General features: G+C 35.8%; 1 protein-coding gene across 1 annotated transcript; it reads right to left on the bottom strand.

The window, feature by feature from the left end:
* Window positions 1–486: 486 nt before the first annotated feature.
* On the bottom strand, window positions 487–26,241 carry LOC120515707 (pituitary tumor-transforming gene 1 protein-interacting protein-like). Its single transcript, XM_039736955.1, has 4 exons — window positions 26,133–26,241; window positions 18,911–18,976; window positions 13,533–13,579; window positions 487–1,169 (listed from the first exon to the last, which is right to left on the bottom strand). The coding sequence occupies exons 1-4, from the start codon at window positions 26,210–26,212 to the stop codon at window positions 1,120–1,122; spliced, it is 243 nt and encodes an 80-aa protein (XP_039592889.1). The 5' UTR covers window positions 26,213–26,241; the 3' UTR covers window positions 487–1,119.

The following is a 26,241-nucleotide window of genomic DNA, read 5'->3' as shown; positions in this document are numbered from 1 at the left end:
GAGCAGGATCCAATTATGAAAGAGCCACATAATCAGCACAAACCAAACATAGAGCAACAGAGTCTGCATGTTTTCAAAAAAATCTTTGTTTCTGCCTGTCCACAGTGAAATGTGGTACTGGAATTCTCAAAAGTTGCCATTTCTCAAAAGCGTTTTCAAATGTTTTTGTTTATGCCAGTTGAAAACAGCAAAACGAAATGAAAATGTGCTAGTGTGGACAGGGCCATACTTAATTAGGTCCCCTCTTTTTGTACCTCATGTGAGGAAGCGAAAATACTAGGAACATTTTGGAAATTTCTGTATTTATGACATACATTAGGCTAACTGGTTTATTAAACCCCTGGCTAGTTGGCTTTAAGAAAAATGCTGAGGAGCTTTTTATTTATAATGTGAAAAAAAATGTACAACATGTATTACTGGAAGAAGATGCTCATAGGCCAAAAAACTTTAAGGTAAGGATAAAAAACAAGAGAGAATGATCCCAGCTAAGGAAAAATAATTTAATTTAAAATCTTTATAACATACAAAGAATACTTTTATTTCATTGTTTTAGAAAGTATGCAAGCAAAGGCAAACAAAACAGAATCAGTCATTTGGGAAAAATCCTTAAGAATGCTTAAAGAATCTGAAAGTAAATACCAGGCTATACAAGCAGAAATGTTTAGTTGAGCACAGTCATTTATATTGTATTTGAATACTTTATTTGAAAAATTGAAAAAAATCTCTCAAAATGACTTGTGTTACATGTTCTGGCACACACTGAAATGGAATATTATAAATACATAAATTGCTTAACTAGATCAGAAAATAAAGAAGAAATGTAGACAGGAATGTACATAGAATGAAAACTCGGGTTTGAAAAGCATTCACACGGTTCTACTGACACAGACAGATCTGCCCTTGTGGGAGTAAAGAAAACAGTATAAGAACTGAAAAAGCATCTATCTACACAGCACAACTAAAACTAACACCTTTACAAAATGTATGTCCTGAAAAAAAAGATCCAAGTTGCAGCTACAAGGTTCATACTGTCACAAAGTTATCACTTTCTTTTTTGTCAAATGTTATAAGATTGTGGGGTTCAGCTTTCAAAAGGCGATGTTCCCTTCACAGTTTAAATCATTCATTCTCAAATCTGCTATATGGATGATCAGAGTCTCGAACAAGGCCTAAAAAGAAAGTAAGAAACACAAAAATGTAACATTAAAAGAGATAATTAAGCATTTTTCAACATTAAAGGACAAAATTACATTTTCAAGAGCATACTGTTTAGAGTGGCATTTTCGTCTTCGGTTTTTACAAAGTAACAATAACAAAAGGCTACTGTCTGTGCATGTTATTTTGGTTCCTCTGAATAATCTCATTGGTCAGATTGGCTTTAGTGGCTCACCAGTAGGGATGATGACGAGATACATTAAGGGTACAAAGTTCAATTCCCGATTATGACAATCATTTTTAATTTTTTACAACAAAGAAGTTAAAAAGGCACACTTCAATGACAAAAAAGTGAGTAACATACTAAGTGATGTTGGGTCAATAAATACTAGCGAGGGGCAATAAAGTTACCTCCAAAGACGGGAAGTATTGGCAAGAATACAAATGATGTCTTCACAGTGGGGAAAAAGGGTCCCATTTACAATTGGTGATGGTCAAAAAGTGGGCACGAGGCAAACAACATGATTCAAAATGACAAGAGCCAGAGAAGCAGGCTTTACAAGAAACATGACTGAGACAGGAAGTGCTGGGCAAGAGAAGTTGAGACACACCAGGATACAGAGGAAAGGCAAAGTTTGAACAACATAAAGGCCATGTGATTACCCTTGTTTGTACCCTGGTATCTCTCTAGCCTGACTTCATTTAAGCAGATCTGAAAATGCTATTTTATTGGTTAAATACAGTATTAAAAAATATTTTTCTGAGCCTGCAGGTGCAAGACAAGTACAAAAAATACTGCCAGTTTAAAGCCTCCTCTTAACCTAAAACACATGCCACTGTTATGAGATGAAAGTACACTTAAAGCAACATTTGTACTATACTTGAGGACAACTGTAAATAAAGTGGCATTTGCTCCACTCTCGTCATACTAATTTGTGACAACACACTCCAATAAGATACCATTACCCAGCCACAAACGAGTGATACTGAGCAAATTATGCCACTATCAAACCATAATGCCCAAATTTCTCACCAATAAGACAGACCAATACAAACTGAATGGAGAGTATTTGCTGAACATAAGGGAGGGGGGAAAAAACAGTATGAAATGGTACATAAAGTACTTCCATGTAAATTTCCCTTTAGTGATACTGCAGGAAATCACTTGAAACTCTTTACAGTATAATATATTTGAATGTACTGTACAATAAAATACAATCAAACACATAAGCTGTATAATATTTATTACATACACACATGTATAGTAATACAAACAGCTCAAATAAATATTACAATTTCACTTGAAACTAAACACATTGGGTCAAATGAAGTAAGCAACCTGCAAAGATAGACAAATTGGTACGGGGTGGCTTAATGCCTCTGTGCACATTGACCTTTACAGAGCTAGAGTAGGGGGCTGTGTGTGTGTGAATGGTTGTGACAGTTCACTTCTTTCTCTTCATCAACCAGCTGTGATTTTCTTGCAGGGGAAACAGACTGTCAGCAATATGCATTTATACACTTCTTAAGAGTATGTGTGTGCTTGGGTGCACCTCCGTCTATGCAAATAATATTTTTAATTTAGCAAATCGATAATACTTGGTCTTATGACTGAACAGAGTAGAATGGAAAAATATGGGTTCAATTTCTGTTGCAGTTATCTTTGGACATAGGGCTTAACTGTTTATAATGGATATAGAAATAAGTACTGGGCCAAAAACAATAGTCCTGGACCCTGTAACAAGGCAAACACATCACAGCGTGTTTGAAACAGATAGGTACATTTGTTTTGAAGTTATCATTGTATACAGGTTTACACACACATATATTGTGTGCGTGTGTGTAATATATAGAGTTGGGCTCATGGCCACCCACTCGCTTGGTTCTGGACTCAAACACCTCACAAGGAAATGGACTATCCTTTTCTCTGGAGTTGCCCAGGGCTGACAGGAGAAGGCTTCTTACGGAGTCCCTGCCTGGCTGATGCCCTGTTAGAGTTTGTCCTGGAGAACGAGAAGGCTGCCTCAGTGAGGCTGAAGGTTGTGGAGGAGAGGACTCTAACAGCCATAGATGTGTATGCACCAAATGCTAGTTCAGAGTACCAGGCCTTTTTTGAGTCACTAGAGGGGATTGTGGAAAGGGTCTCATTTGAGCACTCCATAGTTATGCTGGGAGACCTCAGCGCTCATACGGTTAATGATATGGACACCTGGAGAGGAGAGTGGAGGAGAACAGCCTACCTGATCTAAACCCAAGTGGTATTTTGTTATTGGCCTTCGGAACTAGTCATGATTTATCCATAAGGAACACCATGTTGGAACATACAGTGGCTCATAAATGTACTTGGTACCAGAACAGTTTAGGCAAAAGATCTATGACTGATTTTATAATCATATTATCAGATTTGTAACCGCATGTTCTGGACACTTAGGCAAAGAGAAGGAAGAACTGTCAAATGATCACCATCTAGTGGTAGGTTGGGTCAGATGGTGGGGAAGGCACCTGGACAGACCTGGAAAGCCCAGGTGAGTAGTGAGGCCTCTGTCCAGATGACTTTAAACTGCAGACTCTGAAAGGACATTTCCTGCATCCCGGGGGAAACTGGACACAAGAGTTTGAATGTGCCTTGTTCAAAGCCTCCATTGTAGAAGCCAATGGAAAGAGCTGCAGCCTGAAGGCCTTAGGTGAGTCTTGAAGGACCCAATGGTGAGCACTAAAGTTTAGAGATGTAATCAGGCAGAAAAAGGAGGCCTTCTGTGCATGGTTAGCATAGGAGACTCCCAAAGCAACAGAGAGATACTGACAGGCCAAAAGGGCTGCAGCCTTGGCAGTCCGCAAACTAAAAACCAAGGAGTGGGAGGAGTTTGGAAAGACCAGCTATCAAGCAGGCTCAAAGGGGGTCTGGCAAACTATCAGGTGACTCAATAAGGGAAGGATGTCTTCAGCAAGGGCGGGAAAGTTTTGACCTGGACCAAAGATATTGCCTGGCGGTGGAAGAACACTTTGAGGAGCTCCTGAACCTGATGGACATGCCCTCTGTGGAGGAGGCAGAGCCAGAAGCTGATGAGTGAATCAATGCCCATTCCCCTAAAGACGGTCACTGAGGTAGCTATGCAACAGCTACGCACTGTTGAGCTGTCATGGCTGAGACACCTTTTCAATGTTGCATGGTCATCAGAAGCTGTGCCTCTGAAGTGGCAGACTGGGGTGGTTGTCCCCATTTTTAAAAAACATTGGCATCATTTCCAGAGAGTGAAGTACTCCGCCAGGGCTGTGCTTTGTCTCCTGTCCTGTTTGTGATTTTCAAGATATCAAGGCACAGCAAGGAATGGGAGTGAGGTCCAGTTTGGTGCCTCAGAATCAAATTGCTGCTTTTGCAGATGACGTGGTCCTATTGGCTTCATCAGGCTGGGACCTCCAGCACGCATTGAAATGATTTGCAAGTGAGTGTGAAGAGGCAAGGATTAGGATGAGCACCTCCAAATTCGAGACCATAGTCCTCAGTAGGAAAATGGTGGATTATCCCCTCGATACGGGAGGTGTTTAAGTACCTCTGGCTCTTGTTCACGAGTGACGGGAAAAGGAATTGCGAGATAGACAAATGGATTAGGGTGGTATAAGTGCAGTTATGAGATTGCTATGCTGATCTTTAGTGGTGGAGAAGGAGTTGAATCAGAAGGCAACGTTTTTGATTTACCAGTTGATCTATTTCCCTACCCTCACCTATGGTCATAGGCTTTGGTAAATGCCAAAGAATTGAGACTACAGGTGCAAACAGTTGAAATGAGCTTTCTCCATTGGGTGGCCGGGCTCTCCCTTAGGGTGAGAATCACAGATATTCAAGAGTGGCTTAGAGGAGAGCTGTGGACTATCTGCATCGAGAGGAACTACTTGAGGTGGGTCGGGTTTCATAGATAGATAGATAGATACACACACCTGAACATCCATCTGTGTAGGTTTTACGGGCACAACCTACTGGGGGGAGACCCTGGGGAAGACCCAGGGCTCACAGGGAGGATTATCTCTCCCAAATGGCCTGGGAACACCTTCGGATCCCACAGTATGAGTTGGCGACTGTGGCTGGAGAAAAGGACAAATGGGGCCCACTGCTAAGACTGCTAGCCTCGCCATTCGAATAAGTGGTGGAACATGAATGAATGATTTATATACAGTATACACACAGTGCCTTGCAGAATTATTCAATCCCCTTGAAGGTCATCACCTTTCTTTGGATTTCAAAAGATACATACACATATTCCTCCAAAAATTACTTTTATCGAAAACCTAAGTGTTAAAAGTTTTTATCTTTTAAAGACAATGTATGTATTTTGTTAAAAGTATGTTTCTATAAAGCAGAAAAAAAAAAAAACAGTGCCTACATAAGTATTCCAAACCCTTTAAGTTCCAAATCCCAAATACACATATATATCTCATTAGAATAATTTGTTTTTACCAGTGAGCAATAAGAGTAAAGGTCACATTTACTGGCTATCAAACCACCCTGAATATGGGTCATTTCTCAGGCTGTGAACCCATTGTGAAAATGAAGACTAAACGGCATAACACAAAAGTAAGAAACAAAGTCACACAAATGTGCAAGCCAGAAATTACATTTTTGAGGTTGAATTAAATTTGGAGTAATGCAAAAAATACTTTTTCATAAAAAATTGCAAATGGAATTACTTTTGAGGAACAAAAACAAATCAAATAGCAAACCTTGGCGTTTCTCTCAAAAATCCATTCAGCAATTCAAGTGAATGCTTAAATGTGGGATGGTAAAATTTCACAAATGGGAGCTTCAAAAACTCTCACAATATGTGAGCACAGCAAGAGTAATCCAAAATCTGCAGGACATACTTAAGTACAAATGACCCGAAGACGTTAAAGCAAAACTTGAAGTTCTACCACCAAAGAACAAGTGCAATCTATCACTGCTCTCCCAAGCCCCCTTCTAAAAATAGAAATAAAAACAAAAATAAATAAAAATTAAATAATATTAAAAAAAATTCTTCTAACCTCACGTGGCAACAGACAATATTTATACACAAAATTTTAATGTTGTAAGTGCAACTATACATTTACTTGTGTGGACTGAAGAACACTGTTCAAATTTAGGCACTAGCATCAGACGATTTAAACAAAATTCCTTCTTACATTTGTTTAAAGGTACTTATTTAGTTGGTAGCTAAAGTCCAAACAAAACGATTAGGAACATAAAGTATGCCTTGAACCTACTTTTTTTTTTTTTTTGTTACTACCACGGTTTTGGCAATCATAACATATATTAAATTTGGGTGTTTACTGTATTAAAACTCAAAAGATCAGAAAAAACAACTTGTGAGAGAAAAACAATTTGTCAAATAGATCTGTGTACAGAGTATACAGAGTAAGAACACTGGCTGTAATGGGCTCATGTTGCAGGACTATGTTCACATGCATTTGTTTTTTGTTAGAAATCTTCTTTGAACATGTTTTCAATTTAATAACAAAAAAATACTTCTGAAAACCTTTGTACAGGAGATTTAAGAAAGTACAGGGAAAAATACTTAATGTGCGTAAGCTATATTAAGAAATAATGCTGTGCCTTTTGAAAAAATCTTTTCTACTCTTGACATTTTCCTTCAAATGTACTAATCAGTTCAGAAAAATGTTAAAAGATTTTTGTCTCACTTCAATTTCTTGTATAAATACATAACCTAATGGGTACTTCTAAATTATAATCTGTATTAGATTTATAGTTTCTATATATTGCAAATATGCATTTACATTAAGTCATTTATCAGTGACTAAATATAAAGCTAAAGATCAATGTCTAAGGTCAGATTTTGAAAAATGAGATTTCTGTTTTACTACACAGTGGAAGTTAATTGGTGGCCTCCTGTCAGCTGTACACAAGAAAATGTCTCCTGAGCCTTTAGGGTTCAATATGACTACATCTGTGCTTTTATGTTTCTCTTTTCAGATGTCTTCATTGTAGACACTTCATTCTGATCATTTATATTGGAAACGTGTATTGAATGTATCACTACAGCTTATATCTAAACACAAATATTTAAAAGTTAAATATTTAAATCTGCTTCAGCACTTCAGATGGACATCTTGTGTTATAACAATTTGCACATAACTGAGGAAAATCATAATGAGAGAACAAAAAAAGTCATCTTGCATTTAAGAATTAATAGCACTTGTAAGATTTTTGCAGCTTGTCTATTGTTCTCAACTGATTTCTCATTTGGATGTACTTCATGATATATACAAATGCAATCTGAAATTGCTAAAATATTCAAATTATAAATAACTGTCTAAAGGAATAAAAAAAAAAAATCACAGCATTAGAAGCAAATGGTCACATTTACCATAACATACCATATATCATAACATTTAGATAAAGGCCTCAGATGGCTACAAATTATGAAATTGATGCATTATTAAAGAAATCAATAAGCACAAGGGATTTAGAATGCATCTGGCCCAAGCACTGCAACAATACACTCTGGCTATACAGCATACCTCTGTTAGCAAAAACTGTTCATTAAGCTGTATTTCCATTTGCAACAGTGAAGCAGATGACATTGGTAATAACAAATTTTTATGATATTACAATAACTTGGATTCTGTAATTCTGTAATGGGGTAGCAAATATGTAGATTTGCACAACCCATTCTCAGCCTTTTACTCACACTAATATAGTTGCAAAAATAAATATATTACTACTTTCTGGACTGTGCAAATATCACTATTAAAACACTGTATTAAAGGGCTTCAACATACGAATAAATCATTCTTAATGAAGAGTCTTCCACACTGCTATAAGCCATTATGGTAAACTCTAAAATCACACTATTGTATGTTCAGAACACAATTAATTAGACTTTTAGTTTAATGGGGAAAAATAATTAAGAGGTAAACATAAAATGTCAGGATAGAAATACACTTAAAAAGGCTTCATACCCAAGGGAATTACAATAGCGGATTAGGACACCTGAATAGCATTATAGACTTGCAATTATTTAAATAAACCAAATCAAGCTATTTAGCCGGGAAAAAATGGCTTACATTGCAAAACCAGGTCTGACCTCTAAAGTCCTCAGTCTTAATTGGAAGTGTCAGGTTAGGAAACCTACACTCTAACTGTATCATAAAATGGCTATTATTGTTAAGAAAAATAACTACATATTTATATGAACAGAAAATGAAACAAATATTTATGAAGTTTAATTTTACACATTTCATTATTTTGACAAAACAAGTAAATCAAATGGCCTGAAAATTAATTACTGGATAACTGGATGGTTATTAAAGTGATTAAACAGTCCAAAAAAAAAAAACAAACAAAAAAACCCCACAAAACTACAGCTCAACAAAACAAATTGACAGTTCATGAAAATCAAACTTATAAAGATGAAGATGGAAAACAGAGGAAAAACACAACGACTTAAGACATTTATCCATTTACTGTATGTAAAAAACAGGATGGTCTCGTACACCTAGATATATTCTTTGTATTAGTGGTGTTTTCTATTAGTTTTATTTTTCAACCTAATGCATTACATTATATTTGTGCTACTAGTGAATTACCTACACTTTATTCTCTAAAATAATTATTCCTGTGGTAGTCTGTTTTCTACAAAATGTGTGACCATTAATACTGCTGGTATTTATTGCACTTTGCAGCTTTACAAATTTTGCAAGTTATTTGTTTTACATTTTGCAGCATGCTGCAAATTGACAATTCCAGCAACTGCTTGTGTGATGTTAGCCTATTGAATTTACAGAATGCATATCGATTATGTTCATTTACAAGAAGAAAACAATAGTTGTTGAAAATTTTTAAAGCTGATTGTTTCAGACACAAGCTTCTGGTCGCCTTTAAGTTTTTAAACTGATATTGATTGCTTCAATTCTGTTGGACTTTCGTGGTAGCACATTCATTGGCCAAGGCACTGTTTTTGCTGACAGATTGAGCCATCATTGTGACAGTAGCCTTGGATTCAGTAAACAATGACACAACACCATACCTTCTCATTTGAAGTTCAGTTTATACTTGTACAATCATGGATTTTAGCATATTTATAACATTTTAGAACGCCGACGAGAGGAAGGGCAACTAACAAGCCTAAGTCGTCTAAACTGTGACATTTCCTGTAATAATGGGGTCGTGCATCTCTGAGGTTTTTGTCCAAAAGCCTGTCAAGTGGAGTTTGTTTTCTATCATCCATTGCCAACTGGTCATGTCTCACTGCTTAATCTAAAAGAACTATATATTCAATTGATATTAAATAGTAACAAGATTTCTTCACTGTTATGGCACTATAGTTATAAATGTGTAAGTACTCTAAGCCTTTAGTTGGATAAGAGTGATAAAGAACACTAACTTAAACTTAATGGATTAATTTAGTTAATGATAGTTCAATTAACAGGTGATTACTTTTCCTGGTCTGAGAATTAATCATTCCACACCATGCTTTTATGTGGGTTTACCTTTACCATGATTAAGGTGTTTTTACACAATTTAGGTGTCAGTAATGAGGTCAGTTTGATTTCGTCTGTCTGCTACTGTTCTTTATTTACCCATCTCAGATGTTCATTCATAACTGACAACTGCAGACCATATTGGTAACTGCCAGTTACAGATCAGTAAGCTTCAATGATCAGGTAAACATTTTTCTTTTGTTTTTTTTTTTTTTTTTTTAATTTTAAAATGTAAACATTGTCACCTGTTTTCTCTGTCTACTAGATATAGATCTCTTATTTGGAATATTTTGTTTAAAAAAAAAAAAAAGACATTCATCCACAAGGAAAATATGCCATTAACTGTATGTGCATTATATGAACCCATTTGATGCCCATTTTGGAAATTTGAAAAAAAAAAAAAAATTGGGGAAGTACAAAAATGCTACAGATTCCATCTGCAAGAGTCGCCAACTATTTTACATTCTTACACAACTGGTTCCAAACCTCTTCTTCACACTTTGGAGCAAAACTGCGCTGCAATTTCAAAACCCACTTGAGTTCAAGGTTTTAGGGAATGTAATTTGCCATATGCTCAATTTTCATTTGGGTGGCTGGGGGATGTCACGAAGTGTAGTGCCACCACTTAACAACTCCACGAGACTGAGTTAAATTCTATCCCCCCACCCCCTATCTATGTGCAGGATATACAGACAGGTCCATAAGTATTTGGACAGTGACACAATTTTCATCATTTTGGTTCTGTACACCATCACAAAGCATTTGAAATAAAGCAATCATTGTGAGATTAAAGTGTGAATTTCAGCTTTAATTTAAGGAGTTCACCAAAAATATTATATAAGGAATGCACAGCTCCTCCATTTCCAGGGGATCAAAAGTATTTGGACATTTGACTGCTCCACAACCAGGCGAGAGTTCCCCCCTATTATTTCATTAACTATCACGCAGATAAAGGATCTGGAATTGGTTCTAAGTGTGGAATTTGTATTTGGAGGCTGTCACTATATTCTTAAAAAGAAGGAAAACACTGGTAAACTCAGCAACACCAGAAGTCTTAAAAACCAAAAGACGACAACTGTGCTGAAGACTGCAGAATTCTGTCCTGGTAAAGAAGAACCCCTTCGCAACATTTAGCCAAACCAATAAAACTCTCCAGAAGGTAGATCTTTCATTGCTAAAGTCTACTATCAAGAGAAGACTTCACAAAAGTAAAGACTGAGGGTTTTATCAGAATGTTGGAAAGAGAAGCATTTGGAGAAGAAATGGTTCATAATCCGATGAATACCACATTATCTGTGAAAAATGGTAGATGCAGTTTATGGCATGATCAAGGCATGACTGTGAATGGAAGTCACTCATTACTGCTTATCGATTACAGTAATCCCTCCTCGATTGTGGGGGTTGCGTTCCAAAACCCCCCGCGATAGATGAAAATCCGCGAAGTAGAAACCATATGTTTGTATGGTTATTTTTATATATTTTAAGCCCTTATAAACTCTCCCACACTGTTAACATTATTAGAGCCCACTAGACATGAAATAACACCCTTTATCAAAAGTTTAAACTGTGTTCCATGACAAGACAGAGATGACAGTTCTTTCTCACAATTAAAAGAATGCAAACATATCTTCTCTTCAAAGGAGCACCGTCAGGAGCAGAGAATGTCAGAGAGAGAGTGAGATAAAAGCAAACAATCAAAAAATCAATACGTGTTTTTAAGTATGCCGAAGCACCGCGATAAAGCTGCATTTTGTAGAGGAGCGTCCGTATCCTCTAGGCAAACAGCCTCTGTGCAAACAGCCCCTCTGCTCACATCCCCTAAATCAGGCGCAGAGAATGTCAGAGAAGGTGAGAGAGAGAGAAAAGCAAACAATCAAGCACCACGCGGGAAGCATATCTTATATCATTGAGGAGTTTTAGTTAATATGTAATACATGCTCTGATTGGGTAGCTTCTAAGCCATCCGCCAATAGCGTCCCTTGTATGAAATCAACTGGACAAACTGAGGAAGCATGTACCATAAATTAAAAGACCCATTGTCCGCAGAAATCCGCGAACCAGCGGAAAATCCGTGATATATATTTAGATATGCTTACATTTACAATCCGCGATAGAGTGAAGCCGCGAAAGTCGAAGCGCGATATAGCGAGGGATTACTGTATATGACTGTTAGTACAAGTATCAGGATGAATCCTGAAGTTTATAGAGCTATACTAGCTGCTCAGATTCAGCCAAATGCTGCACAACTGACAGGATGACACTTCACAGTACAGATGGACAATGAGCCAAAACATACTGCTAAAGCAAACAAAGTGTTTTTCAAGGAAAATACATGGAACATTGTTCAGTGGCCAAGATAATCAACTGACCTCAACCTAATTGGCCGTGCATTTCACTTGATGAAGACAAAACTGATGGCATGAAGTCTTACGAACAAGCAGCAACTGAAGACAGCTGCAGCAAAGACCTGGCAAAGTATCATTAAGGTGGAAACCTAGCACTTGGAGATGAAAATGGCTTCCATACTTCAGGCAGTCATTGACTATGAAGGATTTACAACCAAATATTGAAAATGATCATTATGATTATGTTAGTTTGTCCAAATACTTTTAAACCCCTGAAAATAGCGGGACCATGTATAGAAATGGCTATTATTCCTAAACGCCTCATACAATATTTCTGGTTAACCCCTTAACTTAAAGCTTAAAGTCTATACTTCAATCACATAATGATTGCATTATTTAAAATCCACTGTGGTGACATGCAGAACCAAAATTATGAAAATTGTGTCATTGCCCAAACACACTATGAACCTGACTGTATATCTTCTACGTTTTCTAATTTCAGGTTGTACTAACTCAATGTATTCTGTGATAGACTGGCTGAGGGTTTTTTCTAATTTGTACCCAATCCAGCCAGGATAGTAGTTTTTGGTTTCCCTTGACCATAAAATGGATAACGTTTTCAGAAAATGTGGAAAAAAAGAGGGTTGGCTAGTCATAGAACATATTTTTCTTTTGGTTTTGGGAATATGCTTTGCAATAACTAAAATTAAAGGTGTTATATTTTTTAGTTTCAATGTTTTCATACTTGCCAATAGAGCCCAGACAAAAATAAGAAACTTTCTATGTAAAATATGCTTTTGCTCAAGGAAAATATCAAGAGACGTCTTTCTGCCCCTGCTTATTTCAGTGGTTTGTGCTTACTTTTGAGCATTTTCAATTAAGTAACAAAATGCAAACTCAAGCACAATTTTTCAGGACTCTTTCCACCACTGAGAGTGAAACTAAGAATTTACTCAGGTTAATAACAAGAGTTTAACCTGGTTTGTAGTGCTATTGTCAAAGAAGATTTAACACAGACGGCAGGTCATACAGCTCATTTTAAATTCCATTTGCTGCTCAGGTTAGTCTTGAGAGTACAGACTTGGCACAGCATTATCTTTCAAAGGCAGGGAATACTAGCTCATAAAAAAGAAAATGTCAGTTCATGAGCCTGGACAGATGGCCTTGCTGAGCATGTTAAATAACAAACATATGTAAGAAAATCCAAAATAAAAATCGACAATTGTAACAAACTGAATTATGCAACCATATTTTTTCAAAAGTTTGCTTTAAGCAATTCAAGCGAATTAGAAACTGAGCTTTCATTGGCTCTGATCAGTTCATCCTAAAGCTAAATTATTAGTGAAACATGGAAACTCTAATTTCTAATTCTGTACTCAAAAAACAATATTTAACATCAACATAAGAGGTCATGGCAACATAAACAATTCTATTTCTGTTAAACAAATTGAACAACTACCATATATAAAAACATTTTTAAATGGAATTACATTGACAGAGGTTATGCTAACCATACATACATGAACGGATTACAAAAATACATGACATTGTAGCACTTACCATATTTCTTTCGAATTTCATCACTTTTTATTTTTCTTTCTGCTTTCCTGCAGATTTAAAAAACAAAAACATTTTCACTTTAAATAATTTACAATTAAACCAAAAAATTAAAATACAAAAAAAAAAATATTTGAGTATACCGCACATTTCAGATCTTACAGGCTGATCTTCACATTATGCATTACTTTTTTCTGTGTATTATAAGCACAATACTTGTGCCCAAGTTATTATTATTAAAATGAGATGCCCAGCAGTAGTGGCAAAAGTAAAGGTGGTAAAGCACCAGTTAACTTTTTATTGATAATTTTCATTGTACTGTAATCATTTTTTTTTTAAAAAACAAGCTATTAACTTATGTGGAAAAGTTTGAATGTTAAGATGTAGTTAGTTTATATATCATTTTGGAGCCAGAGAACGTATGTCTTTAGGTATGACTTATTAAAATATGCTGCTGCACAAAATCCACCCAAAAATATTAGGGAGAGTTCAAATGAACTTTGAAAAATATTTATAACGAAAATGCCATAGATCTAAAAATAAAAATACAGGTCACCTAGAAACTTGCAATTTTGTGATGTTGAGGGGTTTTGCACTTAACAACAGTCTGAGATGCACTATGTAAATTTCTGAGACAGGACACACCATGCTACCAAACTCATTCAACAGCAACATATACACATTTCCAGGAAAAAAAACTTTAGAAGTATATCTAGGGTTCTGAAGGTTTCTTTTTGGTCAGATAATGTCTGTGCTCAAAACTTCATTTTCCGAGCAACACAGACAGAGCACCGGCAAGAATCCTATTACATGTGGAGTAATACTCTGCTCCACTATGAACTCTGTATCAATAGTCACAGTGAGTAGTACTGCCATGTTTTAGATACTTTTTTCATATCAGGACCAGAATGGTACACTATCATTGAAGAAGCCATGAATTCTGTACTAAATCAAAGGTTTTCTTAGGAGAATCTAAGTTGATCGAATAGTTACTTCAAGAAAGAATTCAGCTGAGCCATGGAGCAAGAACGATCCAAAATACACAAGCAATTTTATAATAGTGGGGACAAAAATAGAATCAAAAATTAACGGCTTAGAATGGTCTTGTCAAATTCCAGGCAGAAACCTCATTGAGATGTTCTAGCAGTAACTAAAATAAGCAGTTCATTCTCAAAAACCTGCAAATGTCCCTGAGTTCTGCAGGAAGGATGGGGTAAAATTTGTCCACATCACTCTTATAAACTGTCCACAAATCTAGGAAAAATAAGGCTGAAGTTGTTGCTAAAAAAGATAACATATCTAGTTAAGGGTCTAAGGTAACAAATGATATATTCTGCAAAAAGTACGTAGTATTACATATTTATGTATCATATTTTTGTGTTTTGTTTATTTTTTTTTATATAAAAGGCTTTAATTGACAGTCTCATGGTGAAAAATACATTCTACAAGGGCTCAGTGTTATATGATTTTATCAACTAATTATTAAGGCGTAGTTAAGGAAAGTGAGTTTTCATAGACTGTAAGAAAACTGAGTAGTTCCTCAACTCTGATTTCAATGTACATATTGAAAGAAAGATTACACACATATAGTTTCACCATAATCTAATATTCAGTATGAAGCCATCTGAACATTTTCCTACAGGAGTAACTGTTATCTTCAAGAATTAAGTATCCTCTTTTCTGAAAAGCAATGGCACATTTTATTAGGAATTTCCCATTGCACTTGCATTAAGATAACAGATGTTGATTTATATATTTAAAAATTTATTGAAAAGTCCAATTCATTTTAAAGTATTTGGTAAGCAAGTCATGAATAATCAATAATTATCAGCTCCACAGTGTTTATGCACATTTTCTAGATATTTTAGAGTTTACATTATTATTGGTTTTTTTTTAAACACAAAACAAGACAATGTACAGTGTGTGTTCGTCAGTTAAGCTAACGTATATGGAAGTTGGGAGAGTTTCACTTCTATTTATTTCATCCACGTCTTAGATGTGTAGCACACCTAGTAATACATATACAGTAAATGGCTAACACATCCTGATTTATCAGTTACAGTTAACTAACAAATTGCATTGGCTCAGTTAAAAAGTAATTAATGATGTTCTGAGCAGTGCATCATAACCTTTTACATGGTGCTACGTTGATATCTGATGTATCCTGACAACTCTGATTTCAAATAACTCCACGGTAAAATGTACTAAAGTAGACTGCTATGTTGATTTTTAGCACTGAAGACTCAATTCACTTATGTATAGTAGTTGCTTAGCAAAAAACTTTGGCGTTTTTTATGTATATTCAAAAATCAACCCCATTACAATCAACAGGCTAAATTGCAAGTGACAATAAATCAGATGCTTGAACTGATAAAAGAGTGACACGAGAAAATATATAAAATAAGGCTATAAAGGGTCATGGTTTTACTTTTGCTTGCAAGACTCCTTGATACATGTTTGAAATATTAATAGAACTGAATAGAAATGCTCATCACCAAATTATTGTTAAAGTCAGCATGAGCCTGGTTTGAGAATATTATATTATTTCATTTTTTAACTAATGAGCATATCTTCTGGATATTGAAAAACCTGGAGTTATTCAGGATCTCAGACGAACACAGGCAAGAATGCAGAGACTTGAACTCAGGTTCTTACTACTATAAAACATTGGTGCCAACTGTTGCCCCACCATGTTGCTCAGATTTATAAATGTCAAAATAGATCATTTAAAAGACTTATTCAAGACTTTTTACTATGTATACCTTTCCTGCTCCCATCTTCAAACCAGCTAATCCAGTTTAGGGTTACAGGGTGTCGATGTCAATCCCAGTACCACCGGGCACATGGTGAACACCAACTTTGGAGTGCCAGCAAGGAACAGTCATACACATCCATTTGCATTCTCATAATTTAGAAATGACAATTCTCTTAACGTACATATCTCTAGGAAGTGGAGGAGAAAAACACACTCAGGACATGGAAAAGTTCATATACGCAGTGAACAGGCTTCAATTAGGACCCAAGACTAGGGAAATGTGAAGCTACTGTATAGTTAAAATAATGCAATAATGTTTTTATATAACTGTAATTTACATGGTCATGTGCTTTATCTTTAATTTTTTTTCAGAAAAGGATCAGATTTAATCAACTTCCATACAGAGGACATGTTTGCTGTGAACAACAAAGATTAAGAAGATGAAATAAAAAACAAGTTATGCAGTATTTAAAAGGAACATTTCAGCAGCCATTCTTTTAATGGGGATGGGTCACCTTCTCAAAACACATCTTAGCATACTGAACACGAACGATGAATGCATGCGGAGTTCCCTATACATTCTGTGATATTACACGTTCTCCCTTCCCTTGCAGGAGTACCTGCACGTGTATTCCTGTATTTAACCAGCCGAGACAGACACCTGTCACTCATCTAATCAGGTGGCTACATTGGCTACCTTTAGCAGAAAGCATCAAGTTGAAAACCCTGATGTCAATGGGTCAGCAACTGTGCATATGGTGACACTGGTGAGGTGCCTTGCTACTTCTCACCCACTCGGCTCTGCCAGGGAACAGCATCTGATGATGCCGCCTCTGCGTGGTATCCACAAATGTCAATCCAGATTCTTTTTGTGTGCAGTTCTTAGTCGGTTGAATGAGCTGCCAATCTCCATCAGAACTTTTGACTCCCACAATGTATTTAACAAAATCCATCAAACCCTCTGATCTTTCATACTGTTGGTTGATTTGTTGTTAATCTAAGTTTGTAAACTTCACTTGCAGCAATCAGCTTTTGTTACTTGTCCTACTCCACTTGCTGAACAAACAGGTCCTAGCCTAATGTTATTCAATTATGTTTACCTCTTAAAGTCACTTTGGCTAAAAGTATCTGTCAAGCAAATAAATGTAAATGTAACTGTAGACAAGAAAACATGGACGCAATGAAGACAAAGCTGTATTTATTGCTACCTATACCAATCGAACCAACATTAAAAGCATACAGAGATACCCAATATTCACAAATTTGTGGCAAAAAATGGCATCTGCTCTATAGCAGAACCCCTGCTGCCTGCAGTGTGGAGGCAACAAAGGCTGCAGTGACCCTTCTACTCCAAAGGATAATTTAGTAAAAGTGGAAGACTATTTGCAACAGAGTTGGATGTGGGTGCTGTACTGAGTTCAACCTCACAAAAGGACAGCAAGGTGCACAAGGAGAAGTACATACAAGCATACTGTCAGCCCTCCTAAAGAAAACAGTTCAATGATCCACTGTTTGTGAAACTGTAAAAAAAAGAGCATAAATGCAGTATAGCTACCACAAGGTTCAAAAAACAAAGACAGAAAACATCTGGGCAAAGGGAGACAAAATACACTGTAAATCCTCCTTGTAGTAAGGATGAAGCTGGCATATATTTAATCAATGTATTGCTGTAACTGATAATACTAATAAATGTTCAGAATAAGTCTTTAGCAATTACCTTCAATTGATTTAGAATAGCATCATTCATTCAGAGGTTTTAAACAGTGTGCGACAAGCACAATTTCTGCAATTGCAGGAAAGTTGTGAAGAAAGTCAATGCTTCCACCAAAGTGGTCAGTACAAGAAATTATAATGATGAAGACTGATTCGTGTAATCGGCTGAAAGGCAAGAATTCTGGGAAGAACATTTAAAAGCCAGTCTTGCCTGAATGTTTCTTGGTACAGTTCCTTAGGTAAGGAAAAAGGAAACAGAATTCACATTCATACATTTGAAAAGGATCAAACCAAGCCAACTTTGGTTTGTGTTGTTACCGTCCTTTGTCTGTGTATGCTTGTAAATTTTATTCATCCATTATCCTTAAGTCAAGAATAAAGTGTATTTACTGCTATCAAATGCATTTTATTGGCTGAAATATTCTACTCCTACGAATGAAGCACAGAGAAAGTCAAAGTTGATTTTTGTAGCTCTTTTCCAACTTACGAACTTTGTTCATAAACTGAGACAATTCTCTTAGTTCTGGTGACCCTGCTGAAATCAATCAATCAATCAACATTTATTTATATAGCACATATTCATACAAAAAAAATGTAACTCAAAGTGCTTTACAAAATGAATACAAAAATAGAAGACACAATAAAAAATAAACATCAGTCAACATTAATTAACATAGAATAAGTAAGGTCCGATGGCCAGGGTGAAATGTGAAACGGAGATTTCCCACAATACTAACATGTAGGGTTGATTCCAATACAGTTTGTGGCAACCAAACATTACATTTTTACTATGGTGCTTGCTTTTTTTTCAGCTCACTTTCAGCTATTCATTCAGTTTTCATAGTAAAAATATAAAATGCAATTTTAAAATTATACAAACAAAGATTCTACAAAGGTTTAAAGGTGCAGTTACCTCTCCTCTGCACGCTGCTTTCTTTCTTCACGTCTTCTAGCCATTATTTCTTCATCTCGATCAAATCTATGAATACAAATAATTATTTTATTACAAAAACTGCAGTATTATTGAATATTTCATTCAAGAACAATGTTAATGATTATGTATGACTCAGGAACAACTTAATATTATGCACCATTTTCAAATGCTTTTCTTTAAACAACAAAGCAAAGTTGTAATTTCTTAGCTTCCAATGGGCCTTCCAATATCATTAGGAATATGAGGAAAAACTTAAATCAAAGGCAACAAATGAATAAGTCAGAAGGTAAGCTTGATTCAATATTCTTGATACCATCTAAAACAGACAGATAGCTAGAACTTTATTTGTCTCCCGGAAAAAAAAATTGGCTTTTAAAAGAAGCTCAGTTAATAAATAAATGAATAGATAAACAAACATACATGTGTAACAGTTCTGAATGTTCTTCATTTGTAAATAATTCTTTTAACTGCAAAATAATGGATACTCAATTTTTGGAAAAGGTTATCAAACTCCTTTCAGATGAATGACCAGAAACAATTTATACTCTGAAATCTCTGCAAATAAAGAATCTTTGTTTTATATAATATTTTTCGATAGTGTGTACCATTTAAAGTTTCTTACTAGTACAAAAGGTACAGTATAAAAGTTTACACCAACATACTTTAAAAGGATCAAGTCATGTGACTTGCATAGTCACAGAGAATTCAGAGGCAATGACTGCGCAAGAAATGTTTTGTCTCAAAGTTCATAGTCTTAGAAATTATACCAAATGCAGATGGCTTTGTACTTGGCATGGTTTTACCACAAACTTGAATGCTTTGGACAACACAGCTAAAGAGAACATGTTTTTAACACTACCCGATTTTAAAGTATTTAAATGTTACTGATTAGTATTCATCTGGCTCAAAATACTTAATTGATATGGAAACAGTAAATGTTTAGTTTTTTAACACTTATCATGTTAATTGTTGAATATAGGTAAAAGAATACATTTCAAAACATCTGATATCTCTTGCCCTACATGTACCTTTAGCGCCTTTCCTCAGTATCCTCATGTATCTGAGCATCTCTCTAAAAAGTATTCCTGCAATGCTTGTCTCCTGTATGCTTTTATATTTAACCATCTAAGAAGGTATCTCTCAGTGTTCCTCCTGTGCCTTTACTCTTCCTTGTCTGTCTCATACTAGCATAATCTCTTTCAATTGCATCACCAACACCAAATTAACCAAACACAGCAAAACCAAACTGAACAATCAGTTGCCCATATGTACCAGACACACACACAAACCTAAGCATTTTACTATTATTATTATTATTAATAGTTATTATCACAGTAGATATTGGTCCTGAACGTTGGTTGATTTTTGTTGCATAGATAAACAATTCAAATTGAACTTTGTCATCTCAACCATATACAAGTATACAGATAGACGAAATTGCGAAGCTCAGAGTAACAACATGATGTGCAAATAATAAATTAAAAATATAATTTTGTGCAAGGACAAGAAAAAGTATCAGTAGCAATATTGACGTGTAGTTAACAATATGAACAATGATGCAATGTACGGTATTTGCAATCTAGAAACATATAGTCAATAGATAATACAGAAATTATCAGTGTATGATAATAATTGTTTAAGCCATGTGTAAACAATGACAAGTCAGAATGTTTCACAGCAGAAGGATATCAAGAGTGTCCAAATACTTAAAGTTCAGCATGAGATTTTCAGTTCTTTTCTACATGCCCACTCGTCATTGCAGGAAAGTGGCTTGCATGTATAAAAGTTGTTTTAAGTGGTGGTTGAAGCAGTGTGGAAGATACCAGGGGGCAGCATGGTGTTAAGGAGTCTGATAGCTTGGGGGTAAAAACTCTCCTGTAGCCTGGTAGATCTGGCTTTGATTGTGCAGTGTGCATTATCTTCTCTTGGATGGCAGAAATATGAAAAATCCCTGTGAGGGGTGCAAGGGATCCTGCACAATGCTGAAGGCCTTACGGACACTGCGTTTGTTAAATATGCCCTGTAGTGAAGGAAGAGGCACCCCAATAATGTTCTCTGCTGTCATCACTATCCTTTGCAGGCGCTTGTGGACGGACATGTTGTAGTTGCCATACCAGACAGTGATGCAGCTGGTCAGAACACTCTCAATGGTGCCTCTGTAGAACATGGTGAGGATGGAAGTGGAAGACTTGCTCGCTTCAGCCGCCTCAGGAAGTGTAGTCTCTGCTGGGCTTTCTTGATTAGTGATGAGGTGGTATGTGTCCACGTAAGTTCCTCAGTTATGTGCACACCAAGGAACTTGGTACTCCTAACAGTCTCCACATCTAAACCGTTGATGCCGAGTGGGATGTGGGCAGGATGTGATTTTCTGAAGTCCACGATTATCTCTTTTGTCTTGTCAACACTGAGAGATAGAGGGTTGTCTTCACACCATGCAGACATCCGTTCCACCTCATCTCTGTATGCTGTTTCATCATCCCTGCTTATCAGACCCAGCACCGTCATATCACCTGCAAACTTGATGATGTGCTTGGTGTTGTGCGTGGCTGTGCAGTCGTGAGTCAGCAGGGTGAACAGCAGTGGACGAACCACGCAGTCCAGGATCCAATTGCAAAGGGAGGTGTTTAGGCCCAACCTGCTCAGTTTTACAACCAGCTTTTGAGGGATGATTGGGTTGAAGGCAGAGCTAAAGTCTATGATGAACGTTTTGGGTGTTGTCCGTCACCAGAGGTTTTAGTACTTGGGCTGGAGTAGACAAATTACATGTCTTCATATGTAAAATGACAGAACTGGAAAAGGGGAGTACTTACTTATCACTATATACATTTGGCAGAATAACACAGAAGTATTTTTTTACTAAAGTGTTGATAAATTAAACCCCTAAAATTTCCCTGTTGACTAGTAGATTAGGCAAGTTCCTACAAGTGGAAAATACACCTTGAAATAATGCTGGCTTCATCCTCATCTGGCCTTCTTAGCACTAACCACTTCAGGGTTATTTGCAGACAATAAAACTATTTCAATGTGTGTGAATGTAAAGTTGCTGCAAGTTCACAGCTTCTGTATTTGTGATCTATGCACTCTATGCATAGTGTTATATTATGAGTAAGCAGCATTCTAAAACCTGCTGATTTTCTTGATCTTTTATACAAAGAAATCAGAGAATCTTTTTTTTTATTAGAGACAGTAAAAAAGCCTTGGGGTAAACACAGAATGCAAAATGGTAGCAGAGTAAATGGGAATAGATGCATCTTTGCAGTACCTAAACTAAACTGTTATCAGCAGAGGCTTTACATTCATTCTCTGATTTCATTAACCACATTCATACTTTTCAGGGTCATGGGGGAGAAACCTTGCATGCATCAAACTGTTATGTAAATAGGACTGTGAGATGTGAGAGAAAATAGCAAAGATATTTCTGGGGAACAGGACATTCAGTTACAGATCTACACAGCCATCAAAGGTAGTGCATCCCACTTAAAGTTTAATACTTCACTAGAAGAATTGAACACATACATTATTCATATACGGAGCTGCTACATGAGCATTTTGAGCAGAAAAAAAGAAAACAAAATCAAATGTCAATGTGGAAAATATGCAAATTCTTCATCAGATGGTACTCATATCTAGGCCAACCATTATACAAACTATCCATCCATTTTTATAAGACTGCCTTTATCTATGGTAACATCTACTCTAAAATAAAACACAAACGTCTGTGTGTCCAGTCCCTCAGAGCAATTGGATTGGTCAGTTTAGCTTAGGTGACATGAAGAAAGTGGAAGTGCAATTGTGAGACATGTGAAAATGAGTAAAGGTGCATGCTGAGAGAATCACCTTTACAGACAGACAGTATCAAATCTGGACAGGAGTCGAGAAAGGTGCCTTGAAAATAATGAGAGTATGAGAAAGCTGGCTTTGTGGGAACACACTCGAGAAAGGGAACACTGGTGAAGAGAGGTTCACACATATGAAAATATAGAGGAAAGGCACTGAAGGTACACACAGGCCAATAGAAAGCAATTGATTTTTTTGTTTTTTTTTTTTAAATCATTCTGCTACCGGTCTTCGACAGGTACTGTGGCTAGCTATACATAAAGCAGGAACGAACCCTAGAAAGAATGTTGTGGATGCAAGGCCAACAAAATGCATCCACGTTCACATACCAATAATCAGTGAAGTTTATACAATTTAAAGTTGATGATTAACCTAATGAGCAAAATCTTTAGGATGTGAAAGGAAACTAGCATACCCATGGAAGAGCAATATAGACATGGAGAAAGTGTAAACTTCACAGAGACAATGTTCAAATCATGATCAAAGCAGCATTGAGGCAGAAGCACTAATAGCTGCATCATCATATTAAGTGTCATATACACAACTTAACCCAAACAAATATTTTAATGGAATAGGAGATACTGATGTGTATTTCCAGTTCCAAATGGATAATATGTAAATAACATAGACACATAATATCTGACTCGGCACATATTTATAACTATAAACGAAGCTTAAACTGCAATCACATTAATTTAACAGAATGTTATAAATATGAAATGTACACAAGTTGGAACCTACTTATTTAACCTATCATGATAAAATAATGATCAAAGAGTAGTCAAGTGTGCTCTGAAACAGCACCATGTGCTTTACCAACATGTCTTGCAAGAACAGAACCTGGGGATCCCCTCTAATATCAGTTACCTCTGTCAGAATATGCAAAAATGGCAAAGATAGGTGGAAAGTGGCTTTCTGAACTTGCTTAAATTATGTTCAGGTTCTTCTTTCTTACTGTAGATAAGTCTACATTCTGTTAATGGAATGAGAATGTATGATGACTGGTGGGGATGCTCAGCTGTTGCTTAAATTGGAAAAAAGTGAAGGGAAAAAAATTGTATTATTTGGCAATTAATTTATTATTCAAATAATGTTTAAAAGTCAAACTTCCATTATTAACAAATAACTGATTAAGAGGGCCTTATGATAGACAATGTATTTCGTTTTGCCATTAGGAGCAAGAATGTATAAATACTTTCCTGAACCTACCATGGAACAGACGACGTACAGCTGGCCGTGTGAACAGTATGGTTCTTTGAGGTAAACTCCAGTAACTAAGTGATTGTCCTTGCGCTTTATTTATGGACATTTCAAATGCAAGACTAACTGGAAACTGAAGTCGTTTGATTTCGAAAGAAAGTTCACTAGAAATCATGGGAATATGTAGAATTATAACCCCCCTTTCCGTTTCCAGTTAGAATAGTAGCCTCAATCATGTGTTTGCTCACAACCTTGATATATAATTTTTTTTACCCCAAATTAAATTAAAATTTACTACTTTAGAGTTTTCCTTAATTTTTCTAATCATGTTTATTATGCATTTAATTTTTTTTTATTAATTACAGAAACATCATTTGGTTATTTACTCTTCTTCTCTCTTGATGATTGCATTGTGACAAAGAAACTTTCTTGCTTATTTATTAGATGGATTCCGAAAGTGTGTGGATACAGTAGTGAGACTATAGGAATCCATATATACTAAGAAACATCCATAAAATAATGCAGTTTTACTAATAAATACATATATGATACTTAAAATGCATAAAATGTGTGTGTATATATATATATATATATATATATATATATATATATGGCCTTTGATGTTTCCTATAGCTATTTTCATGATTCAACAAGTCAGCCATTTGCATTATATACTCATTGAAAATAAATGTACAGATGTTGGGGGAAAGACCAGAAACAACAAATAAGAGTTAAACTTTAAAGTAACTGGGTTATTTGCCAAATTCCACCAAACAAAGTATCAAAAACTACCACAGAAATGAATCTGCACCTGTGTAGCCTAAACTCATACAGTACATGGTGAGCTTCCCAAAGCTTTAAATTATGATGCTGCCATTTGTGCACCACTTGTTTACAAGGCCAAAGCACAAGCACACATAATATGAAGCAGGGAATGTTAAACTTGCAGCAATTGAAAAAAGTAACATGGTCTGATGAGTAATCTTTTACTGTGTTTATCACAGAGTATCTAGGAAGAGACTCAAAGGATACCTTCAACTCACAATGTAAATTTGCCAACTGTGAGACATGGTGGAGAATTACTAGTAGTGTGGTCAACAAAGATGGGGTAGTCATCAGGTGCAATGTTGGTTCTGTATCACTGTATAATGGCCAAGGATTAAAAAAAATGAATAACAAAACAGGTAATTTTACACACCCTCTTTGCTCTTATGAAATTTTCCTGATCCAGGATGATAAGGTCCCTATACACAATCCTAAACTATTTCAACAGTGCTTTCATGTACACCAGCATGGAATTAAACATCTTCCACACTCTCCTAAATCACCTGATCTAAAAATTGAGATGTTTTCAAAAATTTGAACCAGAGAATGAGAAGTACATTCCCAACTCCTTCATTCCTGGCAGGAGTAGAGGCTTTTCTTCTTGAAGCACAGCATAATAACCCAATACAAACAATATAACACTTCTACAAAAACATTACATGATGGATAAAAGCTGTTCAAAAGGCAAAAGGTTATTATTAGGTCCTTTACACTGATTTAAATATTTGGGTGTTTCTGTTATTTTATTCACCCATGTAACAGTTTTTTTTGTTTTTTAAAGACAGAATGTCACTTTTTTTTTAAACTTAACATTCATATAATTTAAGCCTCAAATTTCACTGTTGCTAAAATGACAACATCAAATGAACTTGCTCCTCTAGCCATTACTAGCGCAGTCACAGCAAAATCCCCAGTGTTAAATGAACACCTAGAGGGTGAATATGGAAACACACTTTCCATATTCAAACTTGTAACTGTTACATTAACACTATAATTGTTAATTTAGCACTTTTGTTGTGTATAATTCCAGTTTCATTGAAAGCTACAGGTAGAGAAATTAGTATGTTGGTCTATCATAAAAGCCCACAAAAGATGTAAAGATAGAAGGATCTCTCTGTTCAAATATATGTTTTTTTTCTGTTTACTTCAGCACCTTGCCATTTTGGTATACAGTTTAATAAAAAGACCAGTTTTAAACTTAAAGACTGTCTCTAACATTATCTGACAAACCTTCTCAATTTTAGTGTTTGTGCTTCAAGTTAAAAACATGTGAACATGCAGGCAAATTAGAAATATTAAAACAAAATGGAATGCAAAAAAATACTAGAATAAAAAATACCTTGAAGAGCTACTTCGACAACAACAACAGTAACAGCACACTATGACACTCAACAAGATGATCCCACCTACTACTGCCATTGCAATAATGAGGGCCTCAAAGTTCACTG

Source organism: Polypterus senegalus, chromosome 15 (genome assembly GCF_016835505.1).
Source record: "Polypterus senegalus isolate Bchr_013 chromosome 15, ASM1683550v1, whole genome shotgun sequence".
In the NCBI taxonomy this organism is placed as follows: domain Eukaryota; kingdom Metazoa; phylum Chordata; class Cladistia; order Polypteriformes; family Polypteridae; genus Polypterus; species Polypterus senegalus.
This window is presented reverse-complemented; position numbering and strand designations above follow the sequence as displayed.

What these genes read in the sequence shown, in the direction of transcription:
- LOC120515707 (XM_039736955.1), bottom strand. Translation starts at nt 26,212, where the DNA reads ATGGCAGTAGTAGGTGGGATCATCTTGTTGAGTGTCATAGTGTGCTGT. An exon ending in AAGCAGCGTGCAGAGGAGAG is followed by an intron (nt 13,580 to 18,910) that starts GTAACTGCACCT and finishes TTAAATCTGCAG; the next exon opens with GAAAGCAGAAAGAAAAATAA. An exon ending in TGAAATTCGAAAGAAATATG is followed by an intron (nt 1,170 to 13,532) that starts GTAAGTGCTACA and finishes CTTTCTTTTTAG; the next exon opens with GCCTTGTTCGAGACTCTGAT.